The sequence below is a fragment of the Dryobates pubescens genome, chromosome 11 (assembly GCF_014839835.1).
Source record: "Dryobates pubescens isolate bDryPub1 chromosome 11, bDryPub1.pri, whole genome shotgun sequence".
Lineage (NCBI taxonomy): Eukaryota > Metazoa > Chordata > Aves > Piciformes > Picidae > Dryobates > Dryobates pubescens.
The window spans coordinates 14,211,959-14,234,373 of record NC_071622.1 but is presented as its reverse complement, the minus strand read 5'-3'; the positions used below and the strand labels follow the sequence as shown (position 1 = coordinate 14,234,373).

The 22,415-nt window shown below is 45.2% G+C and overlaps 1 protein-coding gene across 1 annotated transcript in view; it reads right to left on the bottom strand.

The window, feature by feature from the left end:
• The window catches only part of HMCN1 (hemicentin 1), a 207,908-nt gene extending 186,271 nt beyond the window's left edge, over positions 1-21,637 (bottom strand). Inside the window, exon 1 of the mRNA XM_009902656.2 lies at positions 21,342-21,637. Within this exon, the coding sequence (XP_009900958.2) occupies positions 21,342-21,609 (268 nt within the window). The 5' untranslated portion in view covers positions 21,610-21,637. The remainder of the gene's footprint in view (positions 1-21,341) is intronic.
• Positions 21,638-22,415: the final 778 nt, after the last annotated feature.

Here is a 22,415-nt window from a genome sequence, read left to right as displayed (position 1 = left end):
CAAAACTGTCCTTTCCCTTTTGCGTGAGGATAGCTTCAATCTGCCAGACAGGAAGATACTGTGCTGACACCTTGCTTTGTTTGCTCACCTTTTAAAATCTCTATAGAATAGCATAGAATAAACCAGGTTGGAAGAGACCTTTGAGATCATCAAGTCCAACCTATCATCCAACACTATCTAATCAATTAAACCATGGCACCAAGCACCCCATCCAGTCTCTTCCTAAACACTCCAGTGATGGTGACTCCATCACCTCCCTGGGCAGCCCATTCCAATGGCCAATCACTCATTCTATGTAGAACTTCTTCCTAATATCCAGCCTAAACCTCCCCTGGAGCAGCTTGAGACTATGTCCTCTTGTTTTGGTGCTGGTTGCCTGGGAGAAGAGACCAACCCCCACCTGGCTACAACCTCCCTTCAGGTAGTTGTAGACAGCAATAAGGTCTCCTCTGAGCCTCCTCTTCTCCAGGTTAATCAACCCCAGCTCCCTCAGCCTCTCCTCACAAGGCTTGTGCTCCAAACCCCTCCCCAGCTTTGTTGCCCTTCTCTAGACACATTCCAGCAACTCAACATCTTTCCTAAACTGAGGGGCCCACGAGTTGTGCTCAAATAGAAATTAGCCTAGATTCATTTAAGTTCTTTACTATAAGGGTGGTGGGACAGGTTGCCCAGGAAGGTGGTGGAGGCCCCATCCCTGAGGGGCATTCAAGGTCGGGGCTCTGACCTTGCAGATGTCCTTGCTAACTGAAGGGGGGGCTTGATGACTCTGAAAGGTCCCTTCCAATCCAATGCATCTCTGATTCCAGGATTCCAATGGCATCCCAGCTTGCATCAGGAATAGTGTGACTGGGATGTGATTATCCTCTTCTATTCAGCACTGGTGAGGCCACACCTCAAACACTATGTTCAGTTTTGGGGCCCTCACTCAAAGAAAGACATTGAGATGTTGGAGCATCTCCAAAGAAGGGCAACAAAGCTGGTGAAGGGGCTGGAGAACAGGTCTGGGGAGGAGCAGCTGAGGGAACTGGGGTTGTCTTGTTCAGAGAAAATGAGGCTGAGGGGGGACCTCTTTCTCCTCTACAACTCCCTGAAAGAAAGCTGGAGCAAGGTGAGGTTCGGTCTCTCCTAACATGCAGCAAGTGACAGGACAAGAGGAAATGGCATCAAGTTGCACCAGGGGAGCTTTAGGTTGGAGATTAGGAAAACTTCCTTCACAGAAATAATGGTCAGGCACTGGAACAAGCTGCTCAGGGAGGTGGAGTCACCATTCTTGGAGGGATCTAAAAGCATGGATGTGGTGCTGAGGGACAAGGATGAGTGGTAGTGGCTTAGCAGTAGTGTTGAGGTTGTGAGCTCTAGGCCAGTGGTTGGGTGTGATGATCTCACCCAACCTCAACAGTTCTATGATTCTAATTTGCCTTAGCTGCCGTATTTCTTAATTTCATCCTCTGTCTGGTTTAGTCCAACAAGACTGGGATGCACTCAGCTGACTGCTGGAAAAACATTAAGCTCTCCCATGGAAATAATCAATCACTAAATAATTACCAAAGTTACTCCTATAGAATTACTAAGTTTTAAAAATTGAAGCATTTACCATGATTATTGTTTTCACTAAATTGTTTGGTCTTTTTATACAGCAGAGCACAAAGCTTTCTTCTATGGAGAATTTGGATGAAGCCATCAAGCTCCAAAAATCAGTGATACAACTTGATTTGTATATGTAGGTCAATCCAAAGCATCTTTTCTTCCGGACACAATGCAGAACCTGGAAAGTGCTCTCATGCAGGTGCTTTCACACACACTCTGACAACCCATGCTGAGATATTGGAGGTGGAGAGCACTCCCCATGTGAGTCAACAGAAGTGAAAGGTGGGTGCTAATTCCTTAGCTGCTGCTGGCAGGCAAGTCCATTAACTGAGGATGCCACCAGCGAACATTAAGATTTTTGTCCCTCACCATTGCTACTGAGGAGAAATAAAGGGGTTTACAGGCTGATCTCATCAGCTGAAGTTTGCTTTCAGTGTTTTTAGCTGTCCTGTTATCACAGTTTCTCACCCTATCTGTGCTGGGAATGGGATGGAATGGGGAAGGTTTCAGTGTTTATTTTTCATGGCCTTTTCCTCTCATATTCTTTTGTCAGACTGACACCACACATTTAGTCTTCTAATATCATTAAGACTTTATGAGAAAAATCCACCCTCAAGTAGTTGGCCACTGCTGTCACATCAGAGGTGGCAAGTGAGCACTCCTTGGCCTCTTCAGAGTGAAGTCAAGTGGCTTAACATAGGATATGGAACCACTTACAAAGTTACGAGAACTTGATGAGATTCCAGTAGTGCTAAAAACCAAAACTCATCCAAAAACTCTACCATTAAAAACAGAAAGGAAAAAAATAATTTTCAGCATGAATTAATACCTCAGTGGGCCCAAAATGCCAGACAATGATGCCACTCGTGTTTAATCTGAATGACAAGATCACTCGTTACACATCTCAGGTAATATATTCTTCTAGTCTTAAAATAGATTAATCTTGCCCTTCTTGACTGGACTCTTTGTTCTGGTGTGGGTTGCTTAGTGCTCCTGCTGTGAGGTCTCTCTGAAAGACCCTTGAGTGCCAAGTTCATGCCTGATGTCCTTCACAGGCAGAAAGACAAGAATTTAGCCATCCAGGAACTCAACATTGAGCTTTCAACTGCCCATTTCACCTCCACTTACATACTTTTCCAAACACACTTCTCCAGCAGGCCTGCTAGTGACAAGAGCTCTGGGTTGCTAGCTATGGAGACCAGACACAACCTTGCCATCCAGATCCTTGAGTACTGTGTCCAGTTCTGGGCCCCTCAGTTTAAGAAGGACATTGAGACACTTGAACATGTCCAGAGAAGGGCAATGAGGCTGGTGAGAGGCCTTGAGCATAAGCCCTATGAGGAGAGGCTGAGGGAGCTGGGATTGTTTAGCCTGGAGAAGAGAAGGATCAGGGGTGACCTCATTGCCCTCTACAACTACCTGAAAGGTGATTGTAGACAAGAGGGGGTTGGTCTCTTCTCCCAGGCAACCAGCACCAGAACAAGGGGACACAGTCTCAAGCTGCACCAGGGGAGGTTTAGGCTCGAGGTGAGGAGAAAGTTCTTCACTGAGCGAGTTGTTCATCATTGGAATGGGCTGCCCAGGGAGGTGGTGGAGTCACCGTCCCTGGAGGTGTTCAAGAGGAGATTGGATGTGGCACTTGGTGCCATGGTCTAGTCGTGAGGTCTGTCAAGACAGGTTGGACTTGATGATCCTTGGTATCTCTTCCAGCCTTAGTTATACTGTGATACTGTCATCCCTTTCCCTCCAGCATGTCTGCCGCACCACACAGCTTGGTGTCATCAGCAAACTTGCTGAGGGTGCACTCAATGCCACTGTCCATGTCACCCACAAAGATGTTGAACAAGACTGGTCCCAGGACTGATCCCTGAGGGACTCTGCTTGTCACTGGCCTTCACTGGGACATGGACCCATTGACAGCCACTCCTTGGGTGCAGCCATCAAGCCAGTTCTTTATCCCTCTCGTGGTCCACCCATCAAACCCATGTGTCACCAGTTTGGAGACCAGGATGTGGTGCAGGACAGTTTCGAAGGCTTTGCTCAGGTCCAGGTAAACGACATCTTGGACACCAATGTCAAGGAACAAAGACTGTAAGCCTCTTTGAACAACAGTCAGTTGTGTAGGATGGAGAAATCAACTGTTTTCACTGAACTGCCCACTGGTACAGTCATGGTGAAGGCTGTCACTCCACGGAATTTAGGAGAGAATCAGGTACAGACATGAATAGTGACTCAGGCTCTCTGTGTGAGGCTCTGGTTCAGGTTTCTGGAGCACAAAATGACACCCAAATGCCTGAGGTTTCAATTGTTAGCTCTGTTAAAGATTCTCCTCATTGCCCAAGGCAAATCTTTTGAGCCTTACTCAGAAAAACCACTTAACCAAAAGTGAAAAACGTACCAAAATCAACACAATATATACAAAAACATTCTTAAGTGTTTTGCTCAATGACAGTGAGTTGTTTGTGCCCAAGGTTTCCAAGCTGTGAAGGAAGTGGTGTTCCCCATCTCCAACCTTTCTATCTCCTTTGAGTGAGAGCTGGATATTCTGGGCAGGATTATTAATCACTATATGAAGGCAGAGATACTGTGACAGCAGAAGTCCAGCTGTAAAAATGTTAATTAAAATGCTATGGATTAATTTCTGGAAAAGACCTCTAAAAGTTGAGTCCAACTATAGAATAGCCAACCAGAATAGCCATTAAGCCATGTCCCAAAGTGCCATGTCTACACATTTCTCAAACATCTCCAGGGATGGTGACTCCACCACCGCCCTGGGCAGCCTGTTCCATTGCCTGACCACTCTTTTTGTGAAGAAATTTTTCCTCATATCCAACCTAAACCTGGCAGCATTTCAGGCCATTTCCTCTCATTCTATCACCTGATACTAGGGAGAAGAGATCGACTCCCACCTCACTGCAACCTCCTTTCAGGGAGTTTCAGAGAGCAGTGAGGTCTCCCCTCATGATGTGAACCAAGACCCCAGTGTTCCAGCTAAATTATATAAATACAGATAAAACTGTCCACACATCCAATCGTAATAAGCCAAATTTAACACAAGAGAATAACTAGATGAAATTCCATCTCTCTCTCTCACAGACGGTAAATTAAGATATTCTGTAGCAAAGTTCAGAGTCCACATCTACAAAGCCTGTGTCATGTCAGGAAATATAAACAAAAACCGGGAAGAATTGAATTCACCTCATTCTCCAGCCCCATCTCACATTTACTCAGCTCTTTCAAGCATGTTATGATGCTGATTACAATAATGCCTTAAGGCACAACTGGGTGTTGTTGGGTGTTTTTTTTTTCCTTTTTCTGATCTTCACTTTAAAACTGCTTTGAAAAGTCACCAAGGCAACACAATTCTTATTTAATGATAAGGTCAAAGAGCACCCTATAATTTAAAACACTGCACTTCTAATTGACAAAAATGAGTCAAGAAAAGCAGGATGAGTTCAGATCCTGTCCCGAGTACAATGGAATGTCAAACAGGGCTGAAAAACTGAAGAACAGTTGAGCTAATAAAAACCAGACCCTGCTTCAATAAGCTTTCAGCAAGAACATTTCACCTACGTTGTTACTTTTGGAATTCGGGAAAGTAGGAGGAGCCATCAAGGTCTGAAGAGGAGATGTAAAAGGGTACTTGGGAAACATGCATTATTTAGGAAATCAAGAAAGCAGAGAAGCAAAGCCAGGGTCTGACCTCAGTGATAGTGCTGTAAACACAAAGCAACATCACTGGCTGCAATGGAATTGCTCGGGATTTACTCTATGTTTAACTGAGGTCAAAACCTGTTCAATGAGACAGAACAGCAAAGCAGAAAACACAGCTTTTTCTACCTACACCATGGGATCTTTGAATGCAAGTAACTAAGAAAGAGCTCAATGTTGTGTAGCCACAACACAAAAGGTGAGATGGGCTTCAGCCATCACATGAACACCCACCGCCACAATTTCTAAAGCTTGAAAGGTTTTATGCGCTCCACATCTGCATGTAAACAAGCCTATGCAAATTAAAAACATGCTTCATTTATTTAGAGCTTTTCTTATTTGCATGTTTTATCTCAAACCATACTCATCATCCCCATGACGTAGGCATGCAACAGCAGCTCTTCAGTTGCTTCCCCATGGCCTCAACCCAAACACATTCAGGAAGTTCCATCTGAATAGGAGGAGAAAATTCTTTGCTGTGAAGGTGCTGGAGCCCTGGAGCAGACTGCCCAGAGAGGTTGTGGAGTCTCCTTGTCTGGAGAGATTCCAAATCCACCTGGACATTGTGATCCTGCTGCTGTGGATGACTCTGCTTTAGCGGGGGCTGGACTGAAAGACTCCCAGAGGTCCCTTCCAACCCCCACCAGCCTGGGATTTCTGCACCTTCCCCCTTACAGAAAAAAAACTGGGCATGGATCAGTCCAAGTGGCTATGCCAAACCACCAACACCTTAAAAGTTTTCCTTAAAGTGACAATGTTGCTCAAATCTTTCAAATGTGGTTTAGCCACTACACATCATTCTCATCTGACTGTACCATGGCTCATTTAGGTAATGGAATGATATTTAATTATGCTTTCAGGGGTGGGAAAAAGGCTGAGCTTTTGCAGTATTGACATGATCTCTACCTTTCACACTCTAAGCATGAGCAACAACAGTAATATTTAGAACAAAGCCTGACACACAAAGCAGCTACATTTTTTCTCCCACTGTCAGCATCCAGAGACTGTCTGGATCAGCACACACACACCGATCCTGGGCAGCTGAATCTTTCCAGTTCAGTTCAGCTCATTAGTGATAGGGACACTCGCTCCCTTCCCACTGCAGCTCTGCCAGCTGAATGAACTGCCAGCCCTGCCCTCCAGAATCACCCATACTCAGGATTTGTTGGTCCAGTTCAGACACAGAACAAACTCTAGAAACATACTTGCTGACCTGGCCAGCACGTGAGGTGACAATGACATGTGTCCTTGCCACACCCTCATCTGAGGCCAACATCAGCCATCACACACACTGAAAGCAGCTAAAGAACAACTTCTCCATCATTTCCATCACCCACCTCAAACAATGCATCCAGTTCTGGTGTCTCCATCATACGAAGGACATAGAACTGCTGCATTGAGTCCAGAGGAGAGCCATAAAGATGATCCAAGGGCTGAAGCAGCTCTACTGTGAGGATAAGCTGAGGGAGATGGGGTTGTTCAGTCTGGAGAGGAAAAGATTCCTAGAGCTGTCTTCCAATACCTGAAGGAACCCTACAGGAAGGCTGGAGAGAGACTTTCCATAAGAGTATCTAGAGACAGGACAAGGAGGAATGATCTTAAGTTGAAAAAGAGTAGGGTTAGACTGGATCTTAGGAAAAAGTTCTTGAGTACAAGGGTGGTGAGACTCTGGAATGAGTTGTCCACAGAGGCTGTGGATATCCCCTCCCTGGAGGTGTTCAAGGCTAGACTGGATGAGGCCTTGGGCAACCAAGTCGAGAGGCATCCCTGCCCATGGCAGCAGGGTTGGAGTAGATGATCTCCAAGGTCCCTTCCAACCTAAGCCATTCTACAATCTCTGGCACAAAGCTATCTGCAGCTAATACAACACATCTTTCAGAGCAAGAATATGTTGTCTTTAGCAGCAACACATTTCATCACCAGGACCCAGTCTGTATATGAAAAAGAAACAGACTGCCAAGAAATTTTGAGATAAAGGAGGGGAGTGCTGAGAAGGGACACTGAACCTCTGAGGGAAAAGGGTCAATGGAAATTTTGAGAAAGAGAGGGGCTGAAGGCAGACACAAAGATAAAAAGATGTGGGAGTCCAACAGATTATGAAAAGAAAACAAGGAGTAAATATTTCAGGGACAAAGAAATGATTTGTGGGTTTGTGGTTGACACAGAGGACTGACTCAGGAGTAAGTCACATGAATTCCTTGCTCTTTGGTTCAGTTTATGTAAAATTTAGAAAGGAATGACATAACCACATCAAAACAAACAAAGAAACAAAACCCAAACAACAAAACCCCCACTCATCTGAAACACCCTATGACACCAAGATGTAGGGGTTTAAGTAATATGTTGTCAAATGAGGAGACAACACTCCTGGACATGAACCACTGCCTAATCACCATGCTATGCTCTCCAAATGCTGCAAGAAAGCTGTCAGAACGTTACCCCACCCAGTCCACACCATGTCCTCCTTCAGCACTCTACCAGGGGCCCCAAAGCTGGGGCTGTGCCACTTGCTGGGGGCTAGCAGTGCTTCTGGAACTCAAACTCTGGTAACAGACAGTAGTTAATGTGTGCACAGTAATGTTAAAGAGCTCTAATTAAAACCACACCACTATTGTGCTGGTGCTATGCAAGCTTTATCACATAAAATGGAGAAGTGCCACAGCGCAGCGATTCACCCAAAGGTTGGCAGCAATCAGTCTCTCCACCTGGGTGCTCCAGCTTTGCTCCCTTACCTAAAGGTATGCGCTTGCCTGTTTCACCTACTTACAGCCTAAAAACTAGCTCCCAGACAGCAACTGTAAAAAGTCACAATCTCCTGAGAACCTCATTAAACAGGGACATGAAAGACACCACAGTATTCCTGGATGTCGGAAGGCAGAGGACTTGCCTTTTTTTTTTTCTGTGCAGCTTTCCTCTTCTTCTGTTGCTCAATAAACTCTAAGTGCAAACACATACTAGTTCAGTGAACTAACCAAGACCTCACTAACTAAACAAAAAGCCCTGTCCTTTGGAAAAACAGCCTCGAACATACCATTGTACAGCTTAAGAGAACTCAGGAAATGTTTCAGTGATACTCAGCATCCCCAGAGACACTTCACTTCAGCTCATGAAAATACACTGGTGTCCAAGGCATGAAAATTGCAATGGCTTCCTGCTTATACCCCCCCCATCCCCCAGGCTATGAACCTAATTCAAACAAGATGGCAGGAATCCAGCAGTAACCTATAGTCACAGATTAGAGCTGCTATCCCATGCAACCACAGCAGACATTCAGCTGGGCCTACAGCAACACAAGACATTCCTTCCTTTTCATTTAATTATGCAAGCCCACCCCCACTCATTCCCCTTCAGCAGGGTTTTCCCAGGCTCAAATCCTGGGGTCTCCTGCTTTTGGTTACACCTCATTGCAGAATGGGCTCTACTGGTTTGTCATTTAGCCTGTTGTTATGAAGGTGATAGTGGGAATTTGGCTCTAACACAGGCTGCACAAAATTCTCTTTTAAACCTGTCTTCAGATTCTGTAGGGACAGAACAGCAGAGGAAGAAGCATTGCAGCTCCCATGAACACTTAAGCACTGAAATAGAGGGATGAAGCCCACTCCCTCTCAACTGCAGTTCTGAGGGCCAGCTGTCATCCATAAGAGCTGGCTCAGACAGGCACCTGGAAAGAGTGAATTAAAATCCTCTCTGCACAATGCTCACACATCCAAGTTTATCTTGGGAGTCCCACTATGTTGCACACAGGCTCTGAGCACCAATGTACCTAACATCACTAACTGCTGTATCACCAAGAGCATGCAGTAAGGAAGCTGTGGCTGCAGAGCACCCAAATGAGTCTGCTAACAGTGACACATTACTGATAATAAATTCCACACTTGGAGTTATCATCTGGTGCATGAGATGTGTGCAGCCCCTTGGCATGGTGTCTGGGAACTGTTATATTAAACATGCATATATTTCACCAGTAATGTTCTGCAGACTGAAATCTGTGGCTCAGTGTGTTTTAGGAACAGGGCTATAACTGGAGCAGAGCTGGAAAACAGTGTCTCTGTGACAAGGAGTACCAAGGATGCCAAAGAAAATAAACATGGAAAAGTACATGGGATAGAGGACAGTAAGCCCTCATACCTTCATAAATACATACAGCCTGCCGCATTTGCATTACACACCAACAATGTGCATCACAGCTCCCACTTCTGCCTCAGCCCCACGAATGATCAGCCTCGTAGCTGCCACAATTACTCCTTCAGTTTACACAGGACAGGCTCTGATGAGCACTCAAGGTCCAAACCCTGCTGGTAAACTGCAGAAAAGGTAAATGAGGTGTAAGGGATTCTGATAAGCCACATCATTAGGCATCCTCCAACACTCACCACAAAGAGGACTCGCAGAAGTCACTCAGTTTACACTGGAGCTACCTGCACAGGTTTCCTCAGCACTACCTGATTTCAGCCCAAAATGCCTTAACAAGGGCAAGTCCTTCAGGGCTGAAGGCCTGGGTTCAGATCAGAGACATCACAGTGTGGGCACAACCTATTACCCTGTGTGAGCAAGGCTCATAGTAAGTATTCAGTATCACAAAATCCCAGACTGGTGGGGGTTGGAAGAGACCTCTGGAGATCAACCAATCTAACCCCACTGCTAAAGCAGGGTCACCCACAGCAGCTTGCCCAGGATCACAATGTCCAGGTCTCCAGAGAAGGAGACTTCACGACCTCTCTGATCCATATGGCAGGATGAAAAGCAGTACGAAACAAACCTCAGGGACTACTATTTGGATAGTCAAACCCACAGCAGGAAAAAGTTAGAAAGCAGAAAGCCTCTCACTTGACTTCATACCTCCTAAATTCAGGGCTTTGGCTGAACTAACCTTTGCTCCCTCCACAGCCAGTGAAAACAAATGAAACCTCCAAAGAGAATTTAAAAATTCACAAGTTTTGAATTGCTCCAGAAAGGTGCCAGCTTGTTTTCATGAATTACAGAAAGAGCCTTTGGGGACACCTAGTCTCTTAGCTGAGGCTCTTCAGTTAAGTGCCCGAAGTGAAACAGGACTGTGCTCAGTGTCATGGCTTCATGTATCTTGACATAACAGGATTCCACTCAAGTGCCTGAGGAACATGAAGTCACTGTGCATGGCAAAAGCAAGGAAAAGCTCAGCTCACATCTACAGCTACCATAGAATAGGTTGCACATGTTCTCAAAAGGCAACAAGAGAAATTTAACCATAGCCCACATGAGGATACGCATGACCTAAACCACTCCAATCCCACTTGAAAATGCAACACTGCAAACTACCCCTACACAAACTGCAAATCCTGGAGCCAGGGTCCACCCAGCAACAACTACAAAGCATGACCCCACAACGGGCAAACTGAAGGATCTCATACATTGGGTTTGAGAGCAACACACCGAAATCAGGAAATCCTAGACAATGGCAATAGTTACAAGAAATGCAAACACATTCTCCCTGGCAGGAGTAAAGAAAGCCTGTGAAGCTGCCAGCCCAGAGCACATTTCATTAAATCCATCCTATTTCTTCTAACGAAGCTGTTGATTGTCAAGGCATGGTGAGCCAGTCAAGTAACACCATCAGTCTCTTTCAACAGAAGAAATTGTTTTGCCATTTGCAAACTGGAAAACATGTGTTCTCAATATTTTCTCTGATGTATGCATCCCCTTCAAAGTCCACAGCATATGCCAAAAAATCAGACCATTAATTTGGAAAATATATACCAACTGGCATCTGAAGGCTTTCTCTGTCTAAAAGGTTCCTCCTGTCACTCTTGAGGCCACATTCAAAACACATTAACTAAATGAAATATCTGCTGCTTTTCCATACTCCTTAATCCAGCTTATCCAGATCCTCAGCTGACTGAACTGAATTCACTCTAGCACAAATTCCAAGCAAACTCCAACATACACAAAGTGCAAAGAGCAAGTCAAGAAAAGCCTGCAGAGACACATATATCAACTCCACACAGCTCCAGGGCTCCTCACCAGCTGGTACAGCAGGATGAAGAATGTCACAGACACATAACAAAGCATCGACCCAATATAAACTCATTTTGTTCACTGCCTCCCTACACAGGACATGTATCCTTTACCCTTCTGCAGCAAGCATGTGGCCCAGCTCCATATCATGCCATAGAGAGCCTTCACAAGGCACATGGGCATGTACTCCTGTGTGATCCAAATCACTGATGGATGGGAGCAAGGGTTAGGGATCACTGAGTCAGTTTCCAGTCAGCTCCTGCAGATTTTCTCCTTCACTCTCCCCTGACATGTTCCCCAACATTAAACTGTTTGAGCAGGTCCAGAGGAGGCCACTAAGATGATCATAGGGCTGGAGCACTTCCCCTATGGGGACAGGCTGAAAGAGTTCAGGCTCTGGGGAGACCGTAGAGCAATCTTCCAGTACCTGAAGTGGGGTAGAGGAAAGCTGGGAAAGGATTTTTTACAAGGACTTGTAGTGACAGCATGAGAGCAAATGGATTGAAACTTGAGGAGGGCAGGGGTAGAGACTAAGAAGAAAATCTTTACAGTGTGGGTGCTGAGAACCTGGCACAGGTTGCCCAGGGTGGTAGTGGATGCCCCATGGTGCTCCAGGGAGGTATTCAAGGTCAGATTGGATGAGGCCTTGAACAACCTGGTCTAGTGGAAGATTCTATGTCCCTGCCCATGGCAGGGGGTTGGAACTAGATGATCTTTAAGGTCTCTTCCAACTCAAACCATTCTATGAATTTATAAACTCAAGCTCCTCTCTTCAGTAAAGACATTCACCAATAACTGTCCACCACAGAAGGCCTTGCTTTTCAGAATTATCTTCTAGCATCACCACTTTAGAAGAGCAAGGTTAGCATTTCAAGAGGCAAACGTTCTCTGGTTAACCTCCTTGTCAGCTTCCCTCAGTGTATTTCCCTTACAATTCACATTACAATGAATACTACTGCCTCAGAGTGAGATAAAGATGTATAGAATATTATGCCTCCTTCTTCATTCCACTCCCATGGCTTCTCAGCAGGCTTAGTCCACTGCAAATGATTTAAAACCACAGTCCATATCTGGAATAAAAGCTACAGAACCCACACACCACCCTTTCCTTCTCAGTGACATGTATGATCCTGCAGCAAAATCTACATTTTGCTGTCTACTAGTGTTGAGAAAATACAACAGTGGTAAGAGATGTGAAGGAAAACCTACTCTCCTGGGAAGTGACAGGGTTTTTCAGGTGCACAGAGGGATAACAGTAAGGTAAAGATTCTAAACTGAGAGACAGAGCTCACATAAAAATCCACTGCAGTGGGGAGTGAATTTAAAGCTCTGTAGCATTATTTGCTGTGTTGTTACTGGTGGCTGAGCTTGCAAGGGCACTGCATCAGTGAGTGGTGTTTGAGAAACAGCAGCATGTGATTCGGTCTGGAGAAAGCATCCTCCATCTGAACTCTAGCATGTGGAGAACAGGCATACACTGCTACACAGCAAGCTTCATTGGCTAAACAACATCAGAAATAATTATTGGGATGCATTACTAACCAGCTACAGAGCTTCTTGTGTAGCTGCCACCACTTGGATCTGAGGACAGCAAAACAAAATAGAACAAATATTTCAGTAGGCAATAGTTTTAAATGTAATATGAAGAATAACAAATAATGCAAAGCAGAAGAAAGTGAGATATTGGAGGCATTATCACTTTTTTCCTAGGGAAAAGACAAACTCCATTGTACCGTCAAGTACACCCAAGGATAAAAATCCTTCCTCTTGAAAAAAAAGATTCAAGAATCAAGGGGAAATTATCCTTGTGCTTACTTTCAGGGCTGAACAGGCAAAGTTAAGGCAGTAGAAAAATAAGTAGTACATGACGTTGTAGCAGGATTTTGGATGCTGTGACAACATTTTGGCTGTCTCATATTTTGGAGCTTCTGGCACTAGCAATACTGTTGTCTGTAATCTACATAAACAGCTTTTAGAGAGACCCCAGATAACTCCTTCCAGAGGAACAAGAACCATGTAACCATATACAACTGTTTTTATAGATACCACAATGCCTCTGTTAATGGTAATAAGGTTTCAAAGTAGGGTTGTAACAGAAGTCTCAGATATAGAAATACCTGAAGATGCTCTAGGTTTTATCCTTATCAACTCAGAGTTGTTCATGATTATATAGTCTTGGTGACTGTCACTCAAAAGATGGCAATAACAATAAAACTGAGCAGCAGTAACAATACAAAAGCAGTATTTGAGCTGTAGGGAAACAGTATTTACTGAAGTATTCAATGGTGAAATAATCAGTAACAGTAACACTTTAACATTTATAGCACAAAAGGGCAGATTTCACAGTTATTGTGCCAAGTTCTGGCTATCATTTGTCTTCAGACATACCAAGACAGCACTCAGCAGTTGTAAATTTACATTATGTCTCCTAAAATGCAAAAGAACACTCAAAACTTGGATGTGCACTCATTGTTGTCACTGTGTATCTAAGGGAGTCCAAGATAAACTAAACCACTAACAATCCAAAACCTTACACAATCTTGAGTTTTTCAGACAGGATGCTCAGAAATTTCTGAGGCCACCAAAGAACACTACTCTGAGAGATCAGCCATGACAGCTTCAGCCTGCTATCCTGTGATGCACCAGTACAGCAACTGCACCACAACAGGGAGATTGGACTTTTTTTCCCCCACTTTGGGTTTTGGGAACTTATAAGCTATCACAATAAGACAAACATTTGAATTACATGGGGAGAATATATTTTTTTTTTCTCTGACCTTACTCTTGATAGTTGGGGCAACTCCTCTTTCTCTTTCTTATAAGAACTATGGGATTTTGATAAGTACCCAGTGCTTGCATAACATCTGCCTACCAGAACTTCATTGGCAAGCAGTTTCTCGCTCCTTGCCAGCATGATAACTAGAACCATAGACTGGGCTGGGTTGGAAGGGACCTTTAAAGGCCATCTAGTCAGGAGCGTCTGCAATGAGAATAGGTTGCTCAGACCCCAGACAACCTGACCTGCAATGGTTCCAGGGATGGGGCATCTACCTCTCTGGGCAACCCGGGCCAGTGTCTCACCACCCTCATTGTAGAGCATTTCTCCTTTCTCTCCAGTCTACATCTCCCTCTTTTAGTTCAAACCATCACACCTTGTCCTGTCACAATAGGCCCTGCTTTTTAAAAAGTCTGTCCCCAGCTTTCTGATCAGACCATTTAAGCACTAAAAGGCCACATGAAGGTCCGCCTGTGAATTAGTTCAAATATTAGACAGCTTTCAAACAGTTCTATGTAATGAGGAAGGTAAAAAGACCTTCTCCCCAAAGACAGGTAGACCTACCCAGAATCCACCAAGTCCTCAGTTCCAATGGGCAGAGATGCTCATTTCCATTTTACTGTGGGGTTTGCAGAATACAGCAGATTGATGAGAGGTCTGTCCAGGACACATACACACAGCAGAAAGCCAGTGAATCTTTTTCTTAAGCAAAAGATATACTGCAAAACACCAGCAACATCTCTCCTCTGCCCCTTCTCTAACCCCTTTAGTCCCATCACTGTGTCAAGTTAAAGACCCTGTTTGCACCCACACAGTGCTGAATGTCACCCACTGAAGCACATTAAGGAAGCTTACACCATAGCACAGCACAGATGACAGACCACACTCAAATAAGTGCTACTGCCCACAAATGCAATGGAACCAACAGCTCTGAAGACCTCCAGAATGAGAAATGCAGGTGAATAGCACACCCAGGAGCTCCCAGACTTTTCCTTATGCTGCCCCATTCCTGCTGTGGTGCTGGCAAACTCAGATACTGGCATGAAACACCATATTGCCCCAGACTTGTCCTCCCTGTTCTGAAAACTACTGCCATACAGTTCTGTTCATGCTCTGCAGTAAAGCTAATACCAAGTCTTGAAATATTTCTTTCCCCATCCAAAGGAAGTAGAGATAATCCTGCAGACAAAGGTCTTCTTTGGAAACATTCAACCTCTCCCAAATGGGACAACTGATTTATACACATTCAACTTTTGCCTGAAAAGTTTAATAGACACCTGTATGCCTGTGAGCAAAGCCTGAGGCCAAAACCCTCAAGTGACAGAAGAACGCAAAAGGCTAAGTGCAGGGGAACATTGAGAAAAGCCATCAGAAGAGTCCAAAGTAAGAAACATTCTAGGGGATAAAGAGGGGGCAATGTAGATACAGCACTGACAAAGTGGTGGCTCTTGTTGGGAGCTGAATTGAAACAAGAGGAATTTCAGCTGAGCAGGGTTGGAATTTTATTGCTACACTCACAGGACAAATTATTCTTCATCACTCACAAATGCTTTTTTCAAGGCATAAGTTCACATGTTAAGGAAAGCTCACACTTCTTCACTGCTGCACACAGTTTTCCATCTCCCTTTGTTACCTACTTGTAGAACCAGAGCACTTTTATAACAGGATGTATGAAATATTTTCATTCCATTAATAGCCTACTTTTAATTTCTTGTGTTCCCCCTCTGGAAAACCCATCATTTCTTCTGCCTTATAACTTCTAAAAAAACCCCAACCCAAATACAAACAAAAAAAGAAATACTATTAAACCTGCAAAAAACAAAGTTCTCAGACCTTTCATATGACCTTCTGAACTTGTTCCAAGCTAGTAAGTGGCTCACAGCCTAACTGCTGTTACAGATATAGCACTGCAATAAAGGAGATCCCAGGTTATCACAGAATCCCAGCAAAGAGGGGGATAGAAGACACCCCTGGAGATCATCCAGTCCGACTCCCCTGCTAAAGCAGGGGCACCCACAGCAGCTTGCCCAGGTTCACAGTGTCCAGGTGGCTTTGGAATCCCTCCAGAGAAGGAGATTCCACAACCTCTCTGGGCAGCCTGGTCCAACCTCAAAGCAAAGAGGTTTCTCCTCCTGTTCAGACGGAACCTCCTGGGTTCTAGTTTGTGCCCCTTGCCCCTTGTCCTGTCATGAGCATCACTGACAAGAGTCTGACCCTATCCTCTTGGTCCTTACCCTTTAGGTTTTGCTGAGCATTGATCAGATTCCCTTTAAGGCTGCTCTCATCTAGGTTAAACAGACCCAGAGCTCTCAGCCTTTCCTCCTCACAAAGATGCTCCAGGTCCCTCAATATCATTATAGTCTCCCTCCAATAGTTCCTCATCTCAAACTGGGCAGCCCAGAACTGGATCCAGTACTCCAGATGTGACCTCGCTGGGGCAGGGTAAAGAAACTTAATTCTGTGTCTTTACTCCATGACATAAACAGAACTTTTGTCTCAAAAATAAAGGAGTTGAATCATAGAATTGTCTCAGTTGGAAAAGACCTCCAAGATCATCAAGTTCAACCATCAACCTAACACCACCATGGCCACCAAACCACATCCTGAAGTTCCATGGCCACATATTTCTTGAACACTTCCAAGGATGCCAACTCCACCATCTCCTTAGGCAGCCTGTTCCAATGCCTGACCACTCTTGCAGGAAAGGAATTTTTCTTAATCTCCAACCTAAACCTCCCCTGGCACAATTCCAGGCCATTTCCTCTCGCTCTACCACCTGATACTAGGGAAAAGAAACCAACCCCCTACCTTACTACAACCACCTTTCAGAAGGGAAAAGCCAAGATACTGTATTTCTAGTTCTCCTACTCGCCTAGGCTGTAACCCTAGGTGGCTGACTGAAGTCCAATGCTATTTTCCCATCTCAACAAAGCAGTAGTAACATTCCCCCTTTTCTCACAGACAAGGCAATATGTTGCCTACCTGATTTGTAAGGAAAAGGGTTAGCAAATGTTCACACTGGAGATCTATTGACATGCAGAATATTGACAGGAAGACATCATCCCATGCACTAGGGAAGTCCAGAGGTTGTATATTCCTCTTCTAATTAAAACTCATTAGTGGCCTTTGGTCTATCCACCACTGAAGGAAGGCTTCATTGAACCAAGTGGAGTTAGTTATTGCTGCTATAACTCCATTAGCTTTACAGAGAAATACTCAGGATGAATTTGTCCCTTTAGGCTTATTTTCCACTCCAAAATTCCTTAATGGCATAAAGAAAAAATAGAAAAGCTGGCCACAGATGTTAAATAGAGACACTGTGAGTCCAATGCCGTTTCCACAGGATACAATGGGAGAGTAGAGCAGGACCCACAACACGCAACTGCAAAAGCATTTGCAAAAGCTTTAGCTTCAATTCAAAGTTTTCCTTTGCCAACTCTTCTGAATTTGGGAATTTTTTTTTTCCCATTTTTTTCCATTGAACATAAGTCTGCCAAGAGACTTCTTTGTCAACAGCCCTTTTCACTGTCTACAAAACTTCTGTGATTGTGTGTAGGCACTGAAAAACCACAACAGAAAATTTTCTGTAATCTGTTAAAGCACTGCACATGCTTACACATGAAGCAGAATTCAAAACAAAAGGTTTTCCAAAATGGATGCCTCAGCATCCCACCAGATGGGACAGAAGGATCAGAACACAAAGCCCAATGGAATTTTATTTCTTTTCTGTAGGCCATAACTCTATGCCAAAAGCCCCAGGTTTCATACTACAAACTTTACTTGTCAATTACTACTCTTTTACTGCCTAGGGCTGGAACACCTCTCCTACTAACATAGGCTGAAAGAATTTGGGCTGTTCAGTTTGGAGAAGAGAAGGCTCTAGGAAGACCTTGTAGCTACATTTCAATATCTGAAGGAGACCTACAGGAAGACAGAGGAGGGCTGTTTGCAAGGGCTTGAAATGACCAGAAGTTGTAGAGAGCAATGCACCTCAATGTCTTTCTTGGAGTGAGGGCTCCAAAACTGAACCCAGTATCCAAGGTGCAGCCTCAGCAGTGCCCAGTAGTACAGGAGCATGATCCCTTCCCTGCTCTGGCTGGTCACACAGTTCCTGCTACAGGCTGTGATGCTGGTGGCCTTAGGAATACAATGGAGTTAAAAGCCAAATCCATACCAACTTCAAATTGTAACTACCCATCAATAAAGAGCATATCTGGATCAAAGCAGCTTTACACAAAGAGAAACCTCCTTGGATCTGAGGTACAACTACTGCACTCCCTGTAGAGTCCTATTTGCTTGACAGATCACAATACCTCACAAAAACATCAAGAAAATGTCTGTAGGCAGCTACATAAAAAGCTCTTTCTGAAGAAAATATGTCAGTTGACAAAATAATCAGACAATCTGGGGGTGAAAAACACAAAATAAACAATCTCATGTTCATCAACTTAGTAGAGCAATCACCAGGAAGAATACCACTAGGTAAATTAACTGGACACTGTGAAATACAAGCCAAGTAATAATCTCTATTATAGTTTTAAGAGTTACTTCTCTATAGATGCAAAAATTATGTTGAAGAACTGGTCACAGCAGTATTTCCTGCATTTTCTTTTCAAGAACCTAAGCTTGGTCATCATGACATGTAAGATCCTGTGGTGTGTCACCCTGACTCTAAGAAAGACACAGAGAAACAGCTTTCAGAAAGTAAGACAAAATTAATTTTAACATTACACATTCTCCACTGTAAAACAGCTTTACAATCTCACAAGTTATCCATCACACTCTAAAGTAAGGCTCCCTCTGGCTGTGCAGGGAAGTTGGACTTCCAAGAGAGACATGTAACGGGATACACCAACATGCATTTGCCAGCGGCTCTTTGTTGTGTAGGGCAGCTCTCTGTAGGTTTAAGTTTCTCCACTGAATGAAATCAAACATTTGCCAAGGAAAGGGGTCTCCTGTGGAAACAGAAGGAATGGGGGAGGAGGAGGAGGAGGTAAGAAGCAAGAAGTCAGCAAAGGGAAAAAATGTGATTCAAGCAGAGGAAGGTGGCAGATTTGTTGCTAGTGGGGTATGTACTGAGCAAGAAGATGCTGGTACAGCAAAGCACGAAGGAAAAAAATTAGTCTGTAACAGAAGCAAAGATCCTTGAAAGCCAATGGAATCATGAGTCAGGGAGATGGGAGAAAATGAATGAAAAGGAGAAAATGTGCAGAACAAAAACTGAACAAGGAAAAGGAAATGAGATAAAAAAGAAAAAACTGGCTATGGAAACGAAGGATTTGAAAGTGGCCTGCGATGAAACCTAACCATTACAAACTACTCAGGATGTAAAAGGTGGGACTTCTTTCTACCAAGTATGCACAAAACCAAAGGGCCCATCCACACAAACCTGCAAACTTGCTCTCATGGCTGGTACAGATACACAAGCCCTCAGCAGATGAGAACTATCAACTCTTACAGTGAGTCACTCGGGTGAGCAGAAAGGGAAGATGGATAATCCAAGTGTGACTGTGGAGAGGGAAAATAACCCAAAACCACTCCCAACACATAATGCTTATTCTTTTTTGCCCCATCCAAGGGGAAAGCACCAAGAACTCTGAGCTTGATTTTCCACTAGGATATAAAAGAGTCCTAAATTCTACACTTGGCCAAAATCTTGCCTTTCTTGCTTATTTCAGTGGCACATGATTTTTAAGTCCCATATGTCTGTTTAATAAAATAACAAAGAGTTAGAGAAGGGGGGAGGGGGGAAGGAAGTGACATCAAAGGTGCAAACAGTAAGGTGCATAAGCAGACCCTTTTGTGATAGGACACTCTGATTATCTCAATGATGGAATCTTTGTTAGAAAAATAAAAACAGATTATTTCTATGAGCTTAGAGACAACAAGCCAGCAAAATTTGCAAAAACAAGTTCTTCTCTAATTCTCCAAGCACTTAGTTTCAGGTATTTGTAACAACACCAAGCACCTGTCTTGTAAGCAGAAGTATCTATGTCTGGGGGGAAACATGAGACACACAGAATCACAGAATAGTAGGAGTTGGAAGGGCTCTCAGGTGGGCATTGAGTCCAACCTCCCTGCCAAGGCAGTTTCACCTAAAGGAAGTGACACAGGAACATGTCCTGGTGGGTTTTGAATGTCTCTATAGATGGAGACTCCACCACCTCACTGGGCAGCCTGTTCCAGTGCTCCAGCACCCTTAAATGAAAGAAATTCCTCCTCATGTTTATATAGAATTTCTTGTGTTGAAGTTTGTGCCTGTTATCCCACATCTCTTGTTTTCACTTGATGACATCCCTGTGAAAACTGAACTCTGAAGAATTAACTTCTGGAATATCATATGCTGACATACTCCATGGAAACCGGAACTAAGAGATCATTTGCAAGGGCTCTTTTTCCCACTCATTGATAATGTTTTCTTATTTTTAAAAAGGAGTTTTTACTGCACAGTACAGCACATGCCACCAGCCTGGGGCAGCCTATTCCTATTTCCTCAAATCACCAGAAGATACTTGACAAGGAAAGAGGAAAAAAGCCAGAGAAAAGGGATAGGAAGGGAATAGAAAACAGATGCTGAAAGAGAGGAATGCATAATGTACAGCAGAAAGAGAGAGGGAAAGGTAAAATGAGGGGGAAAATAAGAATAATAAAAAAAAAAAACACAAAAAACCACACCATGTAAAGTTTTTTGATCATTTCAATGCAGGGTTATCACAGTATCACAGTATAACTAAGGTTGGAAGAGACCCCAAGGATCATCAAGTCCAACCTGTCTCGGTTGTGAATGCAAACATGGGACAAGAATGAAGGAAAGGTGCAATGGTATTATGGGTGTTCAGAAGTGTACTCCCAGGGAAAGGCATCGGAAAACAGTAGCTTTATTAGTAGTATATACTGTGTTGTCTACCAGAAGAGGAGGTCAGAGACTACTCTTCAGTGCAATACGTTACACTTAGAGACTGCTTCGTCTGGATCTGATCGTATTTGCACGGAGAAGCGTCAGAAAACCTTACACGTCCCTGCAGCAGCAGAGAACCGTGCGGCAAGCACGGCTAAGGTGTGACAGAAGTATGTACGCTCCAGTCCCCTAGAAGCGCTGGAAACCCAACCTTCTAGGAGAGCCAGCCCTGAGCAGAGCTCCTCTGTGGTACTTCCCGGGCTCCCCGGCATTCCTTTCCTTTCCCTCCCGCCCCTGCCCCCCCTCGCCGTGTGCCGCGCTTGGGGGACGGCGGCGGGACCCCGCATCTCGGCCGCACCTCCCGGGGCAAACTCCTACCTGGGTCGTGGAAAGGCACCAACGCGAAGTTGTACAGCGGTCTCTTAGGTCTTTTTAGCGATGTCTCCAGGATCTTGGATGCCCCTTCGATAACTTGCACCAGGTCGTCGTACATGGAGCCGGTCACATCAAAGACGAAGGCCAGGGTGGAGGCTCCCTCCGGCACTGCCTCGCCACCCGGCTCCGGTGCAACGCGGGGACACAGAGCGAGGAGCAGCACCGCGCTCAGCCCTGCTGCCCACGCTCCGCTAACCCCGTCGAGAGCCATCTTCACCTCTCGAGAACGACACTTGCAACGCCCGGCCCGGCGGAGCGCACACCCCGGCGACCGCCCACCCACCGCCCGCTCCCCTCAGCGCGGAGGGCAGGAAGCGCCGCCGCTTTTGTCTGCGCGCTGCCGCGGCCCCGCTCCGCCTTTCTCACCGGGTAGGGCTGGGGCAGCACCGCCCCGAGAGAGAGGGCCGAGTCCCGGCCATGCCGCGAGGTGCGGAGCTGCTGCCGGCGCGGATGGGGCTGCTGCCGTCTCAGGAGCCCCCGGTCGCCGCGGACTGCCCGGCGCCAGCCCCAGCCCCACCTCCCATGGCGCCTGCCCTCACCTCAGGGCCCCCTCGCGCCGCGGCACTCGCACCTGGCCGTGACGGCCGGGCCGAGCCTCCCTGATCCTCCTCCAGCCTCCCGCCTGGCCCCGAGCCTCGCTGCGGCAACGGGACACTGGAGGGTGAGGAACCGACCAGCCCTCCGTGGACCGGACTGTGTGCCCTCACCTGCTGGAGGTGAGGAAGGCGGCACTGACTTTAGCTCATCTCCATCAGGGCAGATGGATGTATTTATTGTTTACCTGTTGCAGACGGAGACTGAAAGCTCTCCTCTCTCTTCCACAACCGCTACCTGACACCGGGATCCCATTTCCCGCCTTTCTCAGTTCCTATGAGTATATTCTCACAGTGGCCATTAAAGTGGGGATTAAAGATCCCGAAATGTGGTCAGGACTATGGCTCAGGCACTGGCAGGCTGTGGTGCAAGCACAAGACTGGACAACAAAGAAAGTGACTAGAGCGGTGTTTTCACCCTGCT